General features: G+C 36.0%; 1 protein-coding gene across 2 annotated transcripts in view; it reads left to right on the forward strand.

The window, feature by feature from the left end:
• The window catches only part of Afg2a (AFG2 AAA ATPase homolog A), a 271,575-nt gene that overhangs the window by 19,671 nt on the left and 232,323 nt on the right, over nt 1-19,581 (forward strand). For both annotated transcript variants that reach the window (XM_071614708.1, XM_027955852.2), the window contains exon 10: nt 16,950-17,104. In XM_071614708.1, coding sequence (XP_071470809.1) covers nt 16,950-17,104 — 155 coding nt within the window. The remainder of the gene's footprint in view (nt 1-16,949; nt 17,105-19,581) is intronic.

Here is a 19,581-nt window from a genome sequence, read left to right on the forward strand (position 1 = left end):
GTTTTTTTTTTTTTTTTTAAATGTGGTGCTGGGGATCGAACCCAGTGCCTCATATGTGCTAGGCAAGCACTCTACCACTGAGCCACAGCCCTAGCCCAGCTACCTTGCTTTTTTAATTCTGTTAGGTGATCCCGAAGAGTCTGAATTACTGTTGCTTTGGACCTTCCCATGGCATCTAGGCAGGGATTCAATCTTCAAAATCTTTATCAGATAAGTTTGGACTTTCTAGTAGATTTTATACACTATAGAAAACTCTGGGATTCTTGCTTTCCAGAAAACAGTTCGATGAAGAAAAGAGATTCGTGATCATCTACTAATACAGTAATGAATACTCATAAAAGTATGAAAAACGTATTGACATTTTCAGTGGAAAAGGAATTCCTGGGGTTAATAGAAAAAAATGACTTCTGAGAAGAAGTTAAAAAAAGGTAGTTTATGGGCAGGTGAGTGAGAAGGTATGAAAGGGAAAACATTCAGACTCAGAGATCTCACAGCTAGTGTGTGGCAGCGTTGGAATTTAATCCCAAATCATCTTCAAACCTGTGTTCTTTATCCAAATTAAAAAATAAAGCATTTTTTCAAAGTGGTGTAGGGCTTTAAGATTTAATATTAGCCTGCAAAACTAAGGATAGACTCAGTTTATAAAGGAGATAATATTGAGATATTTTCTTATTTTCTGTCTTCCTTTCTGTAAACTAATCATTTCCCACAGTCTAGCAATGATTCAGACTGTGAAAAAGTAGTCTTTAGAAAGATTGGCGGTATAGTGTCCATAAGGGAAAATATATGTGATTTTTGTGTGTGCTCTTGAATACTAGTGTGTGTAGAGTTATTAATATTATTCACTTAATTTTATAGCAGAAAAAATTTGAGAATAGTGTGTCGGGATGATTTTCAAGGAATTTTTCCCAAGGGCAGGATGATACAGTGGAGAAGTAGTTTTGAGGTAGGGTTGGACAAATTTGCTTTTAAAATGAGGTTCGTGATCTTAGGCAAGTTCTGTGCCTTATCTGAGCTTTAGTTTTCTCTACTTGTAAATAGAAGGGTTAGGGCACATGATATTTTAGTGCCCTTATGGCTATGGCATTCCCTGGACTTAAGGAAAAACAAAGAAATGAACAAAATAAAAAGGGGGAAGAGGATAGAAATAATAAGTCAAGAGGAAGGGAAAAGATAATAGAAATACCCAAGTTACTTGCTGAGTTTGTCCTGGCTAAATTGGCTACTTTCCTACCTGTGACCTTTCCTCCGTCCCTGGACTGGACTTTTGTAGAACAGGTTCTGAGTGCTTGGTAATCCCAAAAAGGTGGGACAGTGAGGCACCTTTAAAAATGTCTGTGATTTTCCTGAATATTTCCAGTTTGATTTTGTGTTCTCACTAATAGATTTCTCAGCTTTGGCTCTGCCTCTAGACTTAACCACATTCTGTTTGAAGTAAGGGCTTTTCAGGAGACATTTCCTTTGCTTCCTGGTTTGCTGTGCCTTGGTGGAATGCTGGAGCATGCCCACTGGCATGTCTGGGTGGTTAAGGCACCAACACCAAGTTCATGAGTTGGGACAGTAAGACTCCATCTCTAGGAAATCTGTCTCTGGCTGTCGTAAGTGCATTCTGTCTCTGTTATTCATTCTTCCTCACAGGGAAGGGTTATTTGACATGTCCTTCATTCAGGATGGATCACTTGGAGCGTATCAGAATCAGCTGTACTGAAACAGATTGCTGAGCACCCCCAGAGTTTCTGATTCAGTGGATCTGGGCTGTTATCTGAGAATTTACATCACATTCCCATTGCAGACTTACTTAGGTAAGGGAGGTAGGAAAATGGAATCAGGATTTATGTTTCCTGAATGATTTTGAAGCAGCCACTCTTACCCTTGATGTGATCAGGTATTTGAGTCATTAATTTAGGTGAATGGTTATCCAACTGAAACACCTATCAGAATCACTTGGAAGCTTATTAAATCGTAGTTCTGGCTGGGTGCAGAGGCGCACACCTGTAATCCCAGCAGCTCAGAAGGCTAAACCCAGAGGATTATTAGTTCATAGCCAGCCTCAGCAACTTAGTGAGGCCCTAAGCAACTTAGTGAAATACTGTCTCCAAATAAAAACTAAAAAGGACTGGGGATATGGGTCAGTGGATTAATTCCCCAATACCAAAAGAAAAAGAAAAAACTGAAAAAATTATAGTTCTAGGTTCTAGCTCAATGATTCAGTAGATCCAGGTGGGGCCCAATAATTTGCATTTTTAAGAAGCTTGCTGGTGACATCCCTGCTGCTGTTCCATCTAGACCAATCAGCTACTTGGTATTTGAAGAGTCTCTGAAACTGACTTCAGTAACGGGATTAAATATAGGGAATGTAGTCCTCTGACTACAGAGTCTTTCTGTGATAGTAATGTACTGTTTCAAACTATATTGTGGATCATTCCCATTCAAGGAGAAAATGAGTGTTCAAATTTGCCTTGCAGTTATGTATAATGATTCTGAATAAAATTTTAAAATGGCAAATAATTCTGAAAGAAAGGAAAGCCACAAGTAAGGAAACAAGAATTAACAATTCAGAATACAAATTAAAATGTGGACATGTGTTTTTTCCTAGAACATCTACTTGCCTATGATTTGTGGACCTGTGTGTTCTTTGTGCTTTTTGTGTAGTCTCTGATGGTTTTCCCTTCTCCTGGACTACTGTGGAAGCCCTGCCTTTTAAACCAAAGTTGGGCACTGATACCTACTAATAGGAACTAAAGAGATTCAGAATTCTAAAACATGCAGAACTGTTTCCTGACAGTTTCTGTAATCTAAAGGTCATTGTTGGTGGGGTAATAATATAAAATCCACGTGGTATATATGTAGATTGAGCATGCTTTTCTAGAGGATAGATGATTTTCAGACTCTTGAAGTTTGTAAGAATGACACTGCATCTTTTAAAAAAAATATTCATTTGTTCTAATTAGTTATACATGATAGCAGAGTGCTTTTTGATTCATAATACACAAATGGAGCACAATTTTTTATTTCTCTGGTTGTATGTGAATTAGATTCACACCCTTTGTGTCATCATACCTGTACCTGGGGTAATGTTTGTCTCATTCCACCATCTTTTCTACTCCCTGATCCCCTATCCACTTTGTCCTATCCAAAGTTCCTCCAACCCACCACCCCGCCCTCCCCGCCCCCACACACATTATGGATCAGCATCCACATCAGAGAAATTGGGCCTTTGATTTTTTGGGATTGGCTAACTTCACTTAGCATGATATTCACCAACTCCATCCATTTACCTGCAAGTGCCATGATTTTATTCTCTTTTAATGCTGAGTAATATTCCATTGTGAAACTGCATCTTTTACAGTGTGCATATTCTCAACTTTTTAAATCTCTTCTTCAAATATAATTGTATTTTCTCTACCTTTTGACTTTTTCCCCCATAATAAATGTGAACATGCTGTCAACATGGTTCTCCTGTTGGTTGACCAGATATAATGCTCAATGTTGATGGTTGGGTATTAGATTTATTTTCAAATGTTATGTTTTCTTCATAATTAATTTTTGAACTGGAATGTGGTTTGATATGTTGTGACTTGTCCAAAAACCTAGTGTTTTCTTGCTCATCTTTTAAGCAAAGAGCAGCTTCATTTTAGCATGTTTTATCTCAAGGGGACAGGCTGTTTACAAGTGATACTCTCACACATCCTGACATTTAATGTCTGTGTGTGTATTCCTCCTGCCTTTCTAATTAATTAGTTGGATAGCCTTTTATTAATTCCCTTGAAACTTAAAATGTTTTAAATTAACAGCATAGATAAGCATACTACATTTTTTTTGGAAAAACATGAAATGTTAATTATGTAGCAGTGACATGAATTATATAAACTCTGTTGAATGTTAGAAGATGCTTAGCAACAGTGTTTTCCAAATATAGAGATTTATTATAAACTTATCCTTCTAAGGCTGTCTGTGCCATTTCAGAAGAGTGAATATAAATAGAGCTTGATTTCTTCAAGAGTGGACTCAGTCATTTTGTTTATAGTGAAAGGAAGTATTTGCTTGACATCTCTAAGAATTTATCTTTAGCATCCTTGCTGATTACACATCATTTCAGCATGTTCATATCAAATGCTTGGGCCTTGATAAGATAGCATTACAGAACAGGAAGAATTAAAACTCTTATTTAAACAATGATTTTTGTCATTATGGCACTTAAATGGGTTTAGTAACAATACTGAACCTAATAACTATAACTTTTCTTGAGATGGAAAATTTTATATCTTATCTAGATTTCTGAGATATTTATAGCTTCTTAGTCCTTCCTTACACCCCTATAAGCTTATTTTAACAAGAATTTTTGGAGCATCTACTATTTACCTAGCAGTCTATCTCTTATAAAAGTTTCTTAGTTTCTAACATTTCCCCCCATTTTAAAATTAAAGAAATTCTGCCAACCTTGTTTACTAGAATTAAAATATTCTGTAAAAATTCAGTATTTTATTTGTTTCTTATTGTTATATTTTAGCAGTCCTGGAGATCAAACCCTGGGGCTTGCTCATTCTAGGCCTGCACTCTACCACTGAGCTACATCCTTAGCCCTTTTAATTTTATTTTGAGTCTTACTATGTTGTGTAGGCTAATCTCATACTGCCTATTCTTGTGCCTCAGCCTCCTGAGTAAAAATTTAATATTTTAAAGTCAAGTCCATGGAAGTAATGGGGTTTACTATAAAGCTTATGATGAATGCTTGATTCAGATGCTAGCTTTACTTTGTTGAGAGACATTGGGCAAGTCATTCAAACACTTATTAAATTCATTTCCTTGGCTTAGTGGGTTACATTCTATCTAAGAACCTCTTTAAGAGGCTTAGAAATAGAGCCTGGGAGCAGAGGCCATACTCTGATAGGTGTCACTTCATTTTTCTCTTGCTTCTGGAGTACTGTTTAAACATAGTTTAAAAAATTATATCTAATGTATAATATGGCAATCTTGGCAATGTTTCTGATATGAAGTATTCTTGGTTATCCTAATGGAAGGCAAATCAGAGAAATCTGATAGAATCCTCCACCTTGCTAGCGTAGTGATTTTTACTGACTCTGGATCATTAGGAGTTTTTTGCCCATCTATATATAAGAATATGCAGTACGACTAAAAAATAAATAAATAAATAAATATTAAAGAAAAGGCGGGGGGGGGGCTAGGGTTGTAGCTCAGTGGTAGCACTTGTCTAGCACGTGCGAGGCCCTGGGTTTGATTCTCAGCATCACATAAAAATAAATAAATAAAATAAAGGTATTGTGTCCAATTACAACTTAAACAAAAATTTAAAAAGTATGCAGACTAAGCACAGATACAACCTGCTTTGGGGTAGCCTCCTTGACAGAGGGATTTGCTGAATGTGGTTACCCTCATGCTTCCTAGGCAAACCTGTTTTCTCCTTCCTGCCACCCATGTGGGTTCACTGTAGCTGCAGCAGAGCAACAGCAGCAGGAATGCAAGTTAAGTTGATGTGTGTGTCATGATTGTCACTCTCAGTGCATTATTGTAGTGGAAAATCTAATAGTATTTATGCAGCATAACATAAGACAATGGATTTTCCCCACTTTGTAATTCTGAAATGTAGTGATAGGTTACAGTTGTGATAGATTTTCCTGTGCATAAACATTAGTGATATAAGAGGTAGAATTTTTTGTCAGTGAAGTGGGAATTTTAATATTAACTTCGGTTACTGGCACCGAATGGTTTGTTTCAGAAAAAGAGGTGGCAGTTTTGATTCTGTTTAAGCTCTGACATATACCGTTTACTTTGCTAGTGGAAAATTTTCTGGTTTGCTTTGTCAAGACTATAAACGTGTAAAACTTGAGGAAAAGTTTTCTTTCTAATTTAATTATGACAAAAATAAAACCAGTCTATTCAAATAAAAGTTATTTCTATGAGATATTCTTGATTCGCTTTCTTTCACTCTTCCTTTATCAAATCTTGTCAGCTGTTGTCAAAATTGTTCAGAATTTGGCCTTTGAGAAAAATTTTTTTAAACTACTTTCATTGCCACCCCTGCTGTTCAAGCCATCCACAGCTCTGGGGGACATTGACATACTTCCTGATTACCCTCCTGCTACTCCCCTCTCTCTCATGGGTTCCCTTGTCTTACTTAGAAGTTTCTGAAGTGAGGAAAAGTGTGGGTTGGAAGTTGTCATAATTACCAGGCATAGGAATGAATGAAGTCACTAGGAAAGAGTGAGTAGCATTCATTCATTCAGGAGAAGGCACTGCACTGGTGCTGAGACGACCTCAGGGACCTTAGGTCAGGCTCAGACTGTTGTGGAGTTGGGATGTCAAGGCAGGTGTGGCAGTTGAGGGTCTTTAGTACTGTGTGGGGTTAGGGAGTTTCAGAGTGCTAACGGGGTGGACAGCAGTGCTGAGGAACACCACCCTTCACAGGGAGGGTTTTGCTAATAAGACCTGGCGTAGGAGGTTGAGGAGTGGCTGCAGAGATGAGAACCCAAAGCAAGTGGCACCCCATGTGATGTGAGGGAAGCTTTTTGGAAGGAAAAAAGCACTAATTGAGCACTTGTTCAGTCTCAGTCACTATGAAAGCACCTTACATGTGTCAGTGCATTTCTAACTCACAGATAACTCTGTGAGGTGTCTTTATTTTAAAGTTGAGGAAACCCATGCCAGAAAGTTAAGAAACTTTACTAAGACCACAGAGGGACAAAATAGCGGAGCCAGGATCAACAGTGTTTGGTACCCCTGTGACAAAGTCATGAGTTCTGACGCTGAAGGTCATGGGGCCTTGGAAGAGAGAAGCTGGTTCATAGGGGGTCTTGTGTCTGGCTTCTAGAATGCAGTAAATGGAGGGATGATTGAGTGTTGAAGGAGCAGATGGTGATGCCAGCTACTTCTTCACTGTTCATGTGTATTAGTTCCTGTGCTTTCTGTTAAATAATGTGTGTGTGCACGTGTATTTGGTCTTCTTTCCTTCTTTACCACTCACTCCCCCTCAAGTAAAATCCAGATCAGATTATATTGCTTTGCTGTGTTCCTTTCCTCTTACCTGCTTTAACCCAGCTTGCTGTGGATCTTCAGTTTGTTTTGGCAAAAGAAGTGGGCTCTAATCAACCTTTTATTGTTGTTGTTAAATTCATCATTTTAATAAGGTTACTAAGTCATGTAGGTTCATAATTTGATGCTTAAAATGTGAAACTAAAGATTCAGATCTGGAGATCTGTGGGCCTTCCACAATGCCATTACTTTTAAAAGTCGTTTTTGGAAGTAATAGGGTGTTCATAATAGACCTGTTCCTGTGATTAGTGTAAGTTATAGCAATCACTTTTACTTTATAAGTGAGAACCACATATACTCTTTGAGGGTATTCTGTTAATAATCACTGAGGAATGGAAGCTTACCTGTGATCTGTGAAGTAATACATATCACCCATAAATTAAATCACTACAGGAGATTAAAAGTAGAACTATCAAAATAGTCAGTAGAGGGAAATAGTTCAGAAAGTAGAACAAAAATGGTAAATGGAAAATAGTAAATAAAATGTAAGAAAATAAGGTATCTATTTAAGAAGTTCATCAGTTAACTAATAAACTACCAGAAAAAGAGAACCAAAAAATCAAGGAATGAAAACTATTAAAAACAAAACAAAATAAAACAAAAAAATAGAAAAAAAGAATTTTTTTTTTTCCATAACTGGAGGACATGGGTTTCCAGATGAAAGACAAAGGTACCAAAACAATTAATGTTAAAACACTAGAATCGTGGTATGTGTGTGTGTGTGTGTGTGTGTGTGTGTGTGTGTGTATATATATATATATATATATATATATATATATATAAAACAGTGGGTGGAGTAGAAAACTCTAGATAAAACAAAACTTCTGGAATTCTGGTATTTAAATACAGAATACATTTGAAAAGGGGAGACAGATTTTTGTTACACTTTCAGTTTCATATAAATGAATATAAGGAAATTTTATGTTCAACTTTTCAATTCAAATCTGACATCCAGATTTTTTTAATATTATTTCTTCATATCATTTACTCCTGATCAGTATAAGTTATTGTTTATTAGTTTCTAATGAAGGAACTTAATAATTTTAAATATTGAATTAAAATTATAGGATTCATATAGGTGTGGCATTATGTATGTGGATTGCATCTAGAACAGATGATTTCCAAGAGTATAAATTCAGAATAATCACTCTTGTTCAGAAGCAGTTATATCTGGATATTGATGTAGAGATGAGGGGGAACAGTCATTCAGTGGAAAGAATGTGTTGACATCAAGCTTACCTGAGGCACTTTGTCTTTTTAACCTTTATTGAGTCTTATTTTTCTTTAGAGAGCATTGGAAAATAAAATAATGAAAACAAAGTGACCCATCTATTGTTTCATTAGCCACACCTATTTTTATTTCAAAGTTATGTTTCTTAGAAACACAAAAATTTGCTTCTGTATTTGTTTACATTTTAGAAAACTTTAAACTTAGTAAGAATAGGAAATATAGATGGCTTGCTCTAAGCTAATTTCATTGTTAATGTATATGTGTCCATATGCTTCTTTTAGTTAATTGTCTTCTGGTTTCTAAAAATAGGTGTACTTAAAAAAAATAAATCACTTGGTGTAAATCTCAGTATGGCCTCATTAGAAATGTTTCATGCAGTAGTTTAAATTTAACATCAGAGAATTGTAAATTATTTAAATAATTAGACAAAACATATTTTAATCTTTTTTTTTTTTTTAAATATATTTATTTTTTAGTTTTCAGCGGACACAACATCTTTGTTTGTATGTGGTGCTGAGGATCGAACCCGGGCCGCACGCATGCCAGGCGAGCGCGCTACCGCTTGAGCCACATCCCAGACCATATTTTAATCTTTTTATTTAGTAAATGACATAAGTTATTGTCACAGGAGCTAAATTTTATTTAAAGTCATGCCTGAACAGATCTAGACCCACAGGTGATTGGATATATGATAGTTCCAATGATGTTTTATTATTATTATTAATATTTTAAGTAATTGAAATCTTTTTATTTATTTATTTTTATGTGGTGCTGAGAATGGAACCCAGTGCCTCATACATGCTAGGCAAGCTCTCTACCACTGAGCCACAACCCTGACCCGTATTATTATTTTTTTATTTTTTATTTTTTGATGTAGTGAGGTCTGAACCCAGAGGCACTCTACCACTGAGCTATACCCTGAATCCTTTCTATTTTATTTAGTGATAGGGTCTTGATGATTTGCTGAGGGTGCTTCTAACTTGCCATCCTTCTGCCTGAGCCTCCTATGTAGTTGGAATAACAGGTGTGTACCACCACAGCTGGCTCTAGTGATATTTAATTTTTGTATTCTCTGGTAATATATTTTTAACATTCATATAAAGTTTGTTGTTCAACTTAACATTATTTTTAAGAATAGTATTGGTTATGTAATATAGGGTTCATATATAGAAAGTGTAGAATCATAGGACTTCAGTGTGGGAATGACTGAAGACCAATAGCAGGAATCTCTAGATTCCTTGTTAGGTTTTTGTAGCTTTTGCACATCAGTAAACTTTCATATTATTCTTTTCTCCTTTCTACCAATCAAGCATACTTTTATTTTCCTACATTTCTACAAATTGATAGAGTTGGATTTAGGACTATTTAAAATATGATCTTTCCCATGTATAGGACTGAACTCTTTTTTCTATTTTATGGGGGCTTCAAAATCTGTAACATGCTCTGTTTCTAGGCCTCTGAATGCTTTTCACTCTGCCTGGAATACTCTGATTCCACTTTAGTCCCAGTTCCCATTTTATTAGATTAACATCAACTCATTTTTCAGGTCTCACTGCTTAAATTAGACACGTTTTAGTCTTCTCTTCATTAGTGAAATAAAAAATTGTACCAATTGGTTTCTACAAGAGTTGCCTAGGTCTGTATTGTCACTGATCTTTCCCTAAACTGAGTTGGATGTTTCTGATGTGTTTTTATGCCACTCTGTTCTTTCCATGCCACAGTACTTGGCACAGTTTATAGTAATTAACTGTTAGAATTTGTTGCCCCTGTTTGACTGTTAGTGCTGTGAGATTTTTCTGCCTTCCTGTGTACCCTGAAACATAAGAGCTCAGTAATTTGTTTAATTAATTATGTCTAGGAGGTTCTGTGAATATTTTTAATGAATGTATACACGAGTTAATATTGAAGAAGAGTGCCTGTGAAACGTGGTTGATGAATAATCTTCTTAGTAGTTTCATGATATAATAATGCTTTAATAATTTTATTTTACTTTAATATGAATTGTAACTGAATTGGCAAGTAATACAGATACAGAATAGTGGTTCCCTTATTGACAATTGTTCTTTAAAAATATTTTCAAAATAATACATGCATAGAGTGCTCTTATCTCATCTTCTGGATTTTTCTCCTTTACTCATCCCACTTCCTATGTGAAACATCATTTGTATAAATTATTCTGGGAATTGAAAATTCCTTGTGAGGACTGTAAATTATACAGTCCATATTGTGTATACTAGTATATTTTGCACACTAGATAGCCTAGTAAATATGCCCTGCAGTGATTCCAAACCTGCTTAGAGTTTCGCTGTAGACAATTCCCAGAACTTTTTTTTAAATGGACTTCTTTTTCCAGATTATCATGGTTTTAATTATCATTTTTAGAAATCACCCTAAATAAGAATCATACTTCCATGCTTTAGTAATAAAATATCAAGGAATAAACTTTACTATATGCATGTTGGATGCTTAGAGTTAAAATAATATTTCATTTTAAATTTGAGTTTATGGTTTCTGAAACTATCATTGATATTTAAACTAGCTTCCATGTGGTATCTTTAAATTTTTTTCCCCTCTCCTCACTTTTACATATCTATTTTTAAGTAAACTTCCTTTTTGAACTATTACATACATACATAAAATTACATAATGTATAAGATGCATGAATTTTCCACAGTGACCTCGCCACTGTTGAGACCAGGATGGAGAACTAGCTCCCCACACCACTGTCTTCCAGCTCTGACTCTTGCCTCAACCCCAAAGACAGCTTCTCTGGCCTGACACGGTAGGCCAGCTCTGCCTCTTCTGTGCTCTCTCCTTTCATTCCCACCGTAGTTCAAGAGCTTCATCACTCTGTTCTGTATTGCAGTAGTTCATTTTTATTACAGTATTCTATTACATAAATATATGAATAATGATGTTATGGACATTCTTGTGCTTAACTTTTGGTGCACGGTGTTATGTATTTGTTTGCTGTATATTTAGGAGTGGAATTATTGGGTTATAGGATTCTTTTTAGTAATTGTCAAAAGCTTTCTGTAGTGATTTTTCCAATTTTCTCTTTTACCAGTGGTAGTGTGTAAAAATTCCACCTTCTCATCTTTTGTAACATTTGATGAGTTTATAACAATATTTCATTGTGGTTTTTAACTCCATGATGACTGAGGTTGAATATCTTTTCATATATGAATCCTCCATTTAGATATTCTCCTTTATTTTGTGTTTAATTATTTATTCATTTTTTTGTAGTGTTGCTTTAAAAAAATTTGTTGATTTGTAGGAGTTCTTAATATAGTTTGATTGTGAGACTTTTGTTGGGTACAGGTGTTATATAATTTCTGTTCCATGGCTTGACTTTTTACTCTCTTCATGCTGTCTTTTTATGAGTTGCTGAGGATTGAACCCAGGACCTCGCACGTGCTAGGTGAGTGCTACCACTGAGCCACAAACCCAGTCCCTTTTCATAATGTCTTTTGAGGAATAGAAGTTGTTAGTATATATGTTTAGGGTCTAATGTATCACTCCTTTTTTTTGTGGCTAGAGACTTTTATGTTGTTTAGGAAATCTTGGTCAAATCTACTGTCTTGAGCATTTTGTCTTAGGTTGTCTTTTAGGTACTTCATGCTCTGCTTTCATGGTACTGCCTATTGTTGAGTCTCATACTGTCCATTCAGGTGCTCTCTTAACTAGCACCAGTTAGGGAGTGAGCATTCCTTCTTTCTCTGGTTCCTTTGTCATAAATCAAAAGTTTGGTATTGTTCTGGATTCTCTGTTTATTTTTGTGCAGAATACTGAAATGTATTTAATCCTTTTTAGCCTATTAGAAGTCTTAATTTATGGAGGGTAATCACTCCGTTTTTCCTTTATCAAGGTTATTTTCACTTTTCTTGGCCCTTGCATGTGTGTGCGTGCACACATGCATGGGTGAGTTTGTGTGTGTCTTTTGCAGTGCTGGGGATTGTCCGCAGAACTTGTAAAACCATTTTGTCAGCCTTCTCCCCACACCCATAAAATGTCTTGACTTTTGATTGAAATTATAAAGTCTTTTGATTAATTGGGAGAGAATGGGAAAGTTAACATCTTGCCATCCATGAACACCAGTATATCTTTTTTTTTTTTTTGGTCTTCTTTCATTTATCTCAAGATAGTTTTCTGTGGAGTCTTTGTATAATATTCATTAGATTCTTTGATATACTTTGTTTTTTGAATGCAATTACAAGTGGATTTTTAAAAATTTTACTTATAATTATTTTTTGTTAGTATCTAGAAAAAGTGGATTTTTTCATTGACTTTGCTTATCTATCTTGCTGAATGTATATTCACTTTAATGGCATGCAAATTTTGTTTTTTTATGTATCTTAATATCATACTTTTACATTTATATAATTGATGAATAATGGCAGTTTTATTTCATTCACTTCAGTCTGTTACCTAGTATTTCATTCTCTTATTGTTGTTGATAGGACCTTTAATATAATATTTATTATTTTATGTTATTACTTTTTTGGTACTGGGGATTGAACCCAGGGGCACTTAACCACTAAGCCATATCCCCAGCCATTTTTTTTGTATTTTTATTTAGAGACAGGGTTTACATAAATTGCCTAGGGCCTTACTAAATTGCTGAGGCTGCCTTCAAACTTGCAGTCCTCCTGCCTCAGCTTCCTGAGCTGCTGGGATTACAGGAGTGAGCCACCATGCCTGGCTCTAACATATTTAATAGAAGTGTTAACAATAATCATCTTATTCTTGACTTACAGGATAAAGTTTCTAATATCTTGCTGTTAAGACTGATATTTACTGTGTATTTCTAGATAATGTATTAAGGAGGTTTACCATTTAGTCTTAATTTTTAAAAATAATTCTAAATTGATTTTTATCACATTTCTTCTCTGCACCTCTTGAGCCAATTATCTCTTTTATTCTGTCAATGTAGAGAATGATGTTGATTGATTTCAAATGTTTAGTGACAGTTCCTGGAGTACAGACAGCCTTTTTTATGTGCCTAAGTTTTTACTGCTGTTTGTGCTCATATTTTACCCCAGCCTTAATGCTTCACTAGGTTGTGTTACCGGATTCAGTATACACTAGTACTCACAGCTGTGATTCATTATGAGAGCCAAAGCAAGCATTGAATTTCATCTAGTGTATTTACTTGGCCATAATGACTTTACTTACACCCTGTATTTTTAACTTTTGATTGAATATGTTCGGTATGACCCATTTTCATTCTTTAATTATAAGTTTCTTTGGGAAATGGCCAAAAGAATTTTGTATTTCTGTCTACAGTGATAAAGCAAGATTTATAATCTAGCTTAAAAAGAAGTTCTGAAAGTATTTTTAGAAATTATTACATCATTGGTAAATAGCTGTTTAGTTATTAATTGGATATATTAAGTTGTAGTGAGTTTATCACAGAACCAGTCTTTGTGTTTTATTCTTTCTTAACTTTTGAAAAATTTCATGCTTCTTTATTTTTTCCTCGTGTGAATTATTATTATTATTATTATTATTATTTTTTGCTATCATATGTGTGGAGATTTTATCAGACTCTAAATTTTGTAGTTTGTACTGGAATCATAGAGATTATGATGTTCTGTAAATATACATTGATATTATAATACTGGATATCATTTCTAAAATCATATGTTGTGTTCTTTTTTCACGTCCTTCCTCAAATGAAAGTAAATGGTCCCTTTGTTGTCAAATTTTATGCTTGAATTGTAAAACAAATATGGTAGGAAGATTATTAGAGCACTTGCCCTGTTTCAGGTTTTAGTATGTCAGTACTGCTAAAAGTAATGTGTATATCTGGTCTAAATTAGAAATATTGATAAGTATTGCCAAATAGTCATTTAGGACATGAAGAAAGATTAGATTATTCTGGTCTTTTGATTACTTTTATTTATGGTAGTTTTTTTTTTTAAGAAACAGCTTAAATTCTTTCAAGTTACCAAGGTATTGTTTAACGCAGTATAGCACTGTATTAAATGCTACTGCCCCGTTTAACTAGAGCAGAGAAACAATCTAATTTAACATTGTCTTGGTTTATTTTGTGTACCTGTAACAAAACACTACAGACTGGGTAATTTGTAAAGAACAGAAATTTGGTGCTGGTATCTTTGCTTCCAAGATGGTGACTTGAATGCCCCATCCTCTGTGGGGAAGATTCTAATTCAGCAGCAGAAGAAGGGACAGTGAGCCCACTCCTGCAAAGCCATCCACCCATCTATTTATGTATATAATTCAGTGCTAGGGCTCAAACCCAGTGTCTCTGGCAGACTGGGCAGACGTTTGGCCTTTGATCCACATTCCCAGACTTCCATAAATCCTTTTTTATACCAGTATTGACCCATTCATAGGGCTCTTCCCCCTCATGACCTTAACACTTCCCATTCAACCCACCTCCCAACACTGTCACGTTGAAGATTAAGTTTCAGCATTAGTTTTGGAAGCAACAAAAACATTGAAACCACAGTAAAGATAAACATGTATTTTTGTGTCAAGAGCTGGGAAGAGTCTGAGATTTTACCTCTTGGTAGGCCGACACATTTCATGAAGAAGACACGATATTCCTGGCTGGAGTCAGAGACAGAATGCTAAGTGGCCAGAATAGCAGCATTGGCACCACTTCCCTGAGCCTCGGGTTTCATGGAGATGGTTTAGTGACTTTTGAGTCCATACAAGGTTGCGTCATAGGAGGGCAACGTTGAGGGTAGAGGACCTGTGTCTCTGGTGGGCAGTAAGCCTTAGAACTTGGCTTTGAAGGGAGACTCTCTGTTTTCTTGCACGTGTACATCCTTCAAAGGAGTGTCTTGAGCAGAGACTGAACCTTGAGAGGTGTGAAGAATTGCCTTTCAGTGTTTTATATTTTTTTCATTGTTGATGGACCTTTAATTGTTTTATTTATTTGTTTTTATGTGGTGCTAGACAAGTGCTCTACCCCTGAGTCACAACCAGAGACCCTTTCAGAGTTTTGAAAGGTAAATAAACAAATGGGAAGACAGGCCTGAGTAAGTGACTTGACAGATTTTAGATAGCTGATCTAATTCTTGAGTGTCTTTGCACTGTTGTTTTTTCTTAGTGTAAGCTCGCCTCTGGGGGAATTTGTGTGTAACTTCCTTGTGTCAGTGCTTGTGTTTATAAAATCTCAGGTAAGTGAAAGTAAATAAAAAGATGAAAGGATACAATTTTAATTTAGTAAAACTTCATTGAGGCATTGACCTTGGAAAAAAGTGGTTTAAAAATGATGGGAACTCTATCTTCAGTGTTCAGACTGGATTTGTAAGAGATTTCTGAGACTAAAATTCTTCAAAGTGGAATTTTATTGTGCATTGGAACCAAAATATACAGCACCTCACTAAAGTCACCAAGGTCAAAGAGCACTTAGGGGCTTTAGTGCTGGTGCCACAGATCTGAGGTAGTCTGATCACAGGAGTTGGAACATTCAGTCTTGTCAGTGTTTGAACTGCAAGCAGAAAATACAAACAAAAGACAAAAGACTTAGCTTTTGAGGTCAGCACCATATCCTTTAAGTTATTTTGGACTCCCTAAAATTGACATTGTTGATTTTTTTTTTTTTTTTTGGTATCAGGTATTGAACCCAGGGGACTTAAACACTGAGCACATACATCCCAGCCTTTTTTATTTTTTATTTTGAGACAGGGTCTTGCTAAGTTCCTCCGACCCTTGCTAAATTGCAGAAGCTAGAATTGAACTTGCAATCCTCCTGCCTCAATCTCCTGAGCCCCTAGGGTTACAGGCATGTGCAACTGTGCCCGGCTTTTTGATCATCTTTTTGGTTCCTTTAGTATGTTAACATTCTGATTCTTCTTTCATCTTTTCCTTTGGTTCTCTCTTGCACAGCAGTCGTTTCTTTATATGCTCTTCACATGTTGAGCTTTCCTGGGTTGAGCCTTCTGCCTCATGCCTCCTCCTCTTTTAATATCAGACCTCATGTGTGCACATGACTCTGAAGTCTTTCCTCTTGTGTTTCCAAACCACAGTTTAGACTGTAAACCCAATAGAATATTTCCTTTCAAGTTGTTCTACCCGTGCCCTACAAACCTTTTTATTTGGGTTTGAATGTATTCATGCAAAGGGCAGTGGCAAAAGCATGTTAATATTTTACTCTTTTAAAAGACATTCTCAAGCCAATTATTTTCATAAGCCTTTATGATCTTATTTATGGGTGTTGTTTTGTAAGTTCTGTTTTGTTTGTAATTTATTTGTCTTTTCATATTTAATTTCAGTTTGTCGTGTTTCCATTGCTGAAATAAGCTGTTGGAACTTTGTCTTCCATCTCCTTCCCCTTCTACCCTATACATACTTGCAAGCACAAAGTATTTTTAATATTATTCATGGAATTTGGTTTTTTATTATTATTTTTATTTTATGGTTTTTGGGTACTGGGGATTGAACCCAGAGGCACTTAACTACTGAGTCACATCCCCAGTCCTTTTTATTTTTTTACTTCAAGATGGGTCTTGCTAAGTTGCTTAAGGCCTCACTAAATTGCTGAGGCTGGCTTTGAACTTGGGATCCTTCTGCCTCAGCCTCCTGAGCTGCTAGGCTTACAGGTGTGCGCCACCCTACCTGGCTATTATTATTTTTATTCAGTCTGTACTTATGGGGTAAAAGGTAAATTTTGTATTACTTTCCCTTTTTGTAGGTCTCTGTGCCTTGCGAAGAGTCCTGAGGAAGCAGCCTGTTCTCCCCGATAGTAAGGTGGCTGGGTTAGTGAAGATTACTCTGAATGATTTCTTACAGGGAATGAATGACATCAGGCCCAGTGCCATGAGGGAAGTAGCGATTGATGTCCCAAATGTAAGTAATTTTTTCTGCCTTCTAACTGTGCTAAATTAAATTCTGAAAGAAACAGAGACTCCAGAGAGACTGAGTTTTTAGCTGAAACTTTTAAGAAAGTAAATTTTTAATTCAAAATATTATTGAGAAAACTATAGGTTTAATGCAGTTGTAAGAAGGAAGATAGATCCTGTTTCCTTTACCTATTTTCTTTCAGTGGCAACACCTTGTGAAACTACGGCAAGTATCACAAACAGAATGTTCATGTTATAATCCAGGCCCATTCAGAGTTCCCCACTTTTACTTGTACCCATTTTTGTGTTTCTGTTTAGTTCTGTACAGTTCTGACACATAAAGCTTTGTGTATTCATCACCACAGTCAAGATACTGAACATTTCTATCATATAAAGACCCCTCGTGTTGTCCTTTCATAGGCACACCTACCTCATTCCTGTTCCCATTTCTAAAGTATTGTTTTTTCAGAAAGATATAAATGGAATCATACAATGTGCACTTTGGTGGAGTTAGCTTTTTTCTCTAAGCTAATTCCCTAAAGATTCAAACAAATTCTATCAAAGTTTGTTCCTTTCTAATCCTGAGTAGTTGTGTCAGCTAGTTCTGGGTTCCTGTAACCTAATAGTAAGGTAATCAATCAACTTTTAAAAAAGATTTATTTTTGTCCAGTTTTGGAGCTTTAAGTCCATTGTCTATGGGCCTATGGTAAGGCAGGAGCCTGTGGCAGAGGAGACTGCTTATTTCAGACCTGTTGGGAAATGGAAACAAGAAAAAGGAAGGAACCAGGGTTCCACATTTTTCTTCAAGGGCTCTCCACCAGTGACCTAAAACCTCCCTTTCCGAAGAGTGCCAAGCAGAGGACTGAACCTTTAAAACATGGGACTTTTGGTGACAATGAAGAGCCAAACTATAGCAGTAGCATTCCATGATAGCTGTGTACACCACTTGTTGATAGACATCTGGGTGTTTCCAGTGTTTGGCTACTATCAGTGAAGCTGTTATGAACAGGTATTATATACACAAGAGTTTTCATTTCACTGGAATAAATGACCAAGATTGAGATTGCTGGGATATATACAGATTTTTGCAGTAAGTTTAGTTTTATAGGAAGAGGTCAACTAGGAGATTTTACACTTAGGATGCCTAATATTCTGTTTGTTTGTTTTTTTCTTCCTTCCTTCCTTTCTTTTTTTTAACATACAGTTCCACAAAGAAGTCACTTTTTACATGTAGGTCTTTTTGTTATATATCTCTCATTACTCACGTGGCCCTGATATTCAGGGGAAAAAAGGGTCCTTTAGGTTGCTTCGAGTATATTAATATTTCTGCAAAAAGAACATTGAAACCCAGCACTGGCAATGTGCCCTGATGGTACTGAAGGTAGGCCACTATGGTTGTCTCACACAAGATTAGCATCTCTAGCTCTTAGTGTAACTTGGGGAATTTTAGATTGCTTTCTGAAAGCTGTTAGTTGAGCTTTGATGGATGAGTGAAGGTTTGTGACTTTTCTTTCCCTGTCCTATATGTTATGTGTATTTATGGTGAGCAGTATGAACGGTTTGTGTATGCATTGTGAAGTGTTGATCACAGTCTAGTGATTGACATTTCCATCACCCCACGCAGTTACTGTTTTTGTGTTTAATGAGAACATTTAAGGTATGAATTATTAACTAATTTCACATGCGCCATGCAATCTTTCTCATGCATTACATTAGATCTTTAGAAGTTATCATCCATAACTTTTTTTTTAAGGGGTGGGTACTTGGGATTGAAATCAGGGGCACTCAACCACACACCCCAGCTCTATTTTATATTTTATTTAGAGATAGGGTCTCACTGAGTTGCTTAGCGTCTCACTGTTGCTGAGGTTGGCTTTGAACTTGGCGATCCTCCTGCCTCCGCCTCCCAAGCCAGTGGGATTATAGGTGTGTACCACCATAACTTTGTATCCTTTGGCCAAAATGTCCTTCTTTTCCCCATCCTCCTAGTCCTGGCAGCCACCATTGTACTCTGCTACTGTGAGTTTTCCACATATGAGTGAGATTGTACAGTATTTGTTTTTCTGTGCCATGCTTATTTCGCTTGGAATAATATCTCTCATATTCATGGTATTGTAAATGAGAGGATTTCCTTCTTGTTTAAGGCCAAACAGTATTCCATTGTGTATATATGCCACATTTTCATTGTGCATTCACCCATTCATAGACACTTAGATTGATTCCAAATCTTGGCTATTGTGAATAATGCTGCAGTTAACATTGGAGCATAGAGACTTCTTTCAGAAGTATCTTTATTTTCCTTGAATATATATTCGGAAGTGAGTTTGCTAGATTGAATAGTAGATCGGCTTCATTTCTGAAGAACCTCTACTGTTTTCCATAGTGGCTATACCAATTTATGTTCCCACCAACAGTGTACAGGACTTCCTTTTTCTCTGTATCCTTGCCAACACTTTTGTCTGTTTTGTTATTTTGTTTTTGTTT

Source organism: Marmota flaviventris, chromosome 7 (genome assembly GCF_047511675.1).
Source record: "Marmota flaviventris isolate mMarFla1 chromosome 7, mMarFla1.hap1, whole genome shotgun sequence".
Lineage (NCBI taxonomy): Eukaryota > Metazoa > Chordata > Mammalia > Rodentia > Sciuridae > Marmota > Marmota flaviventris.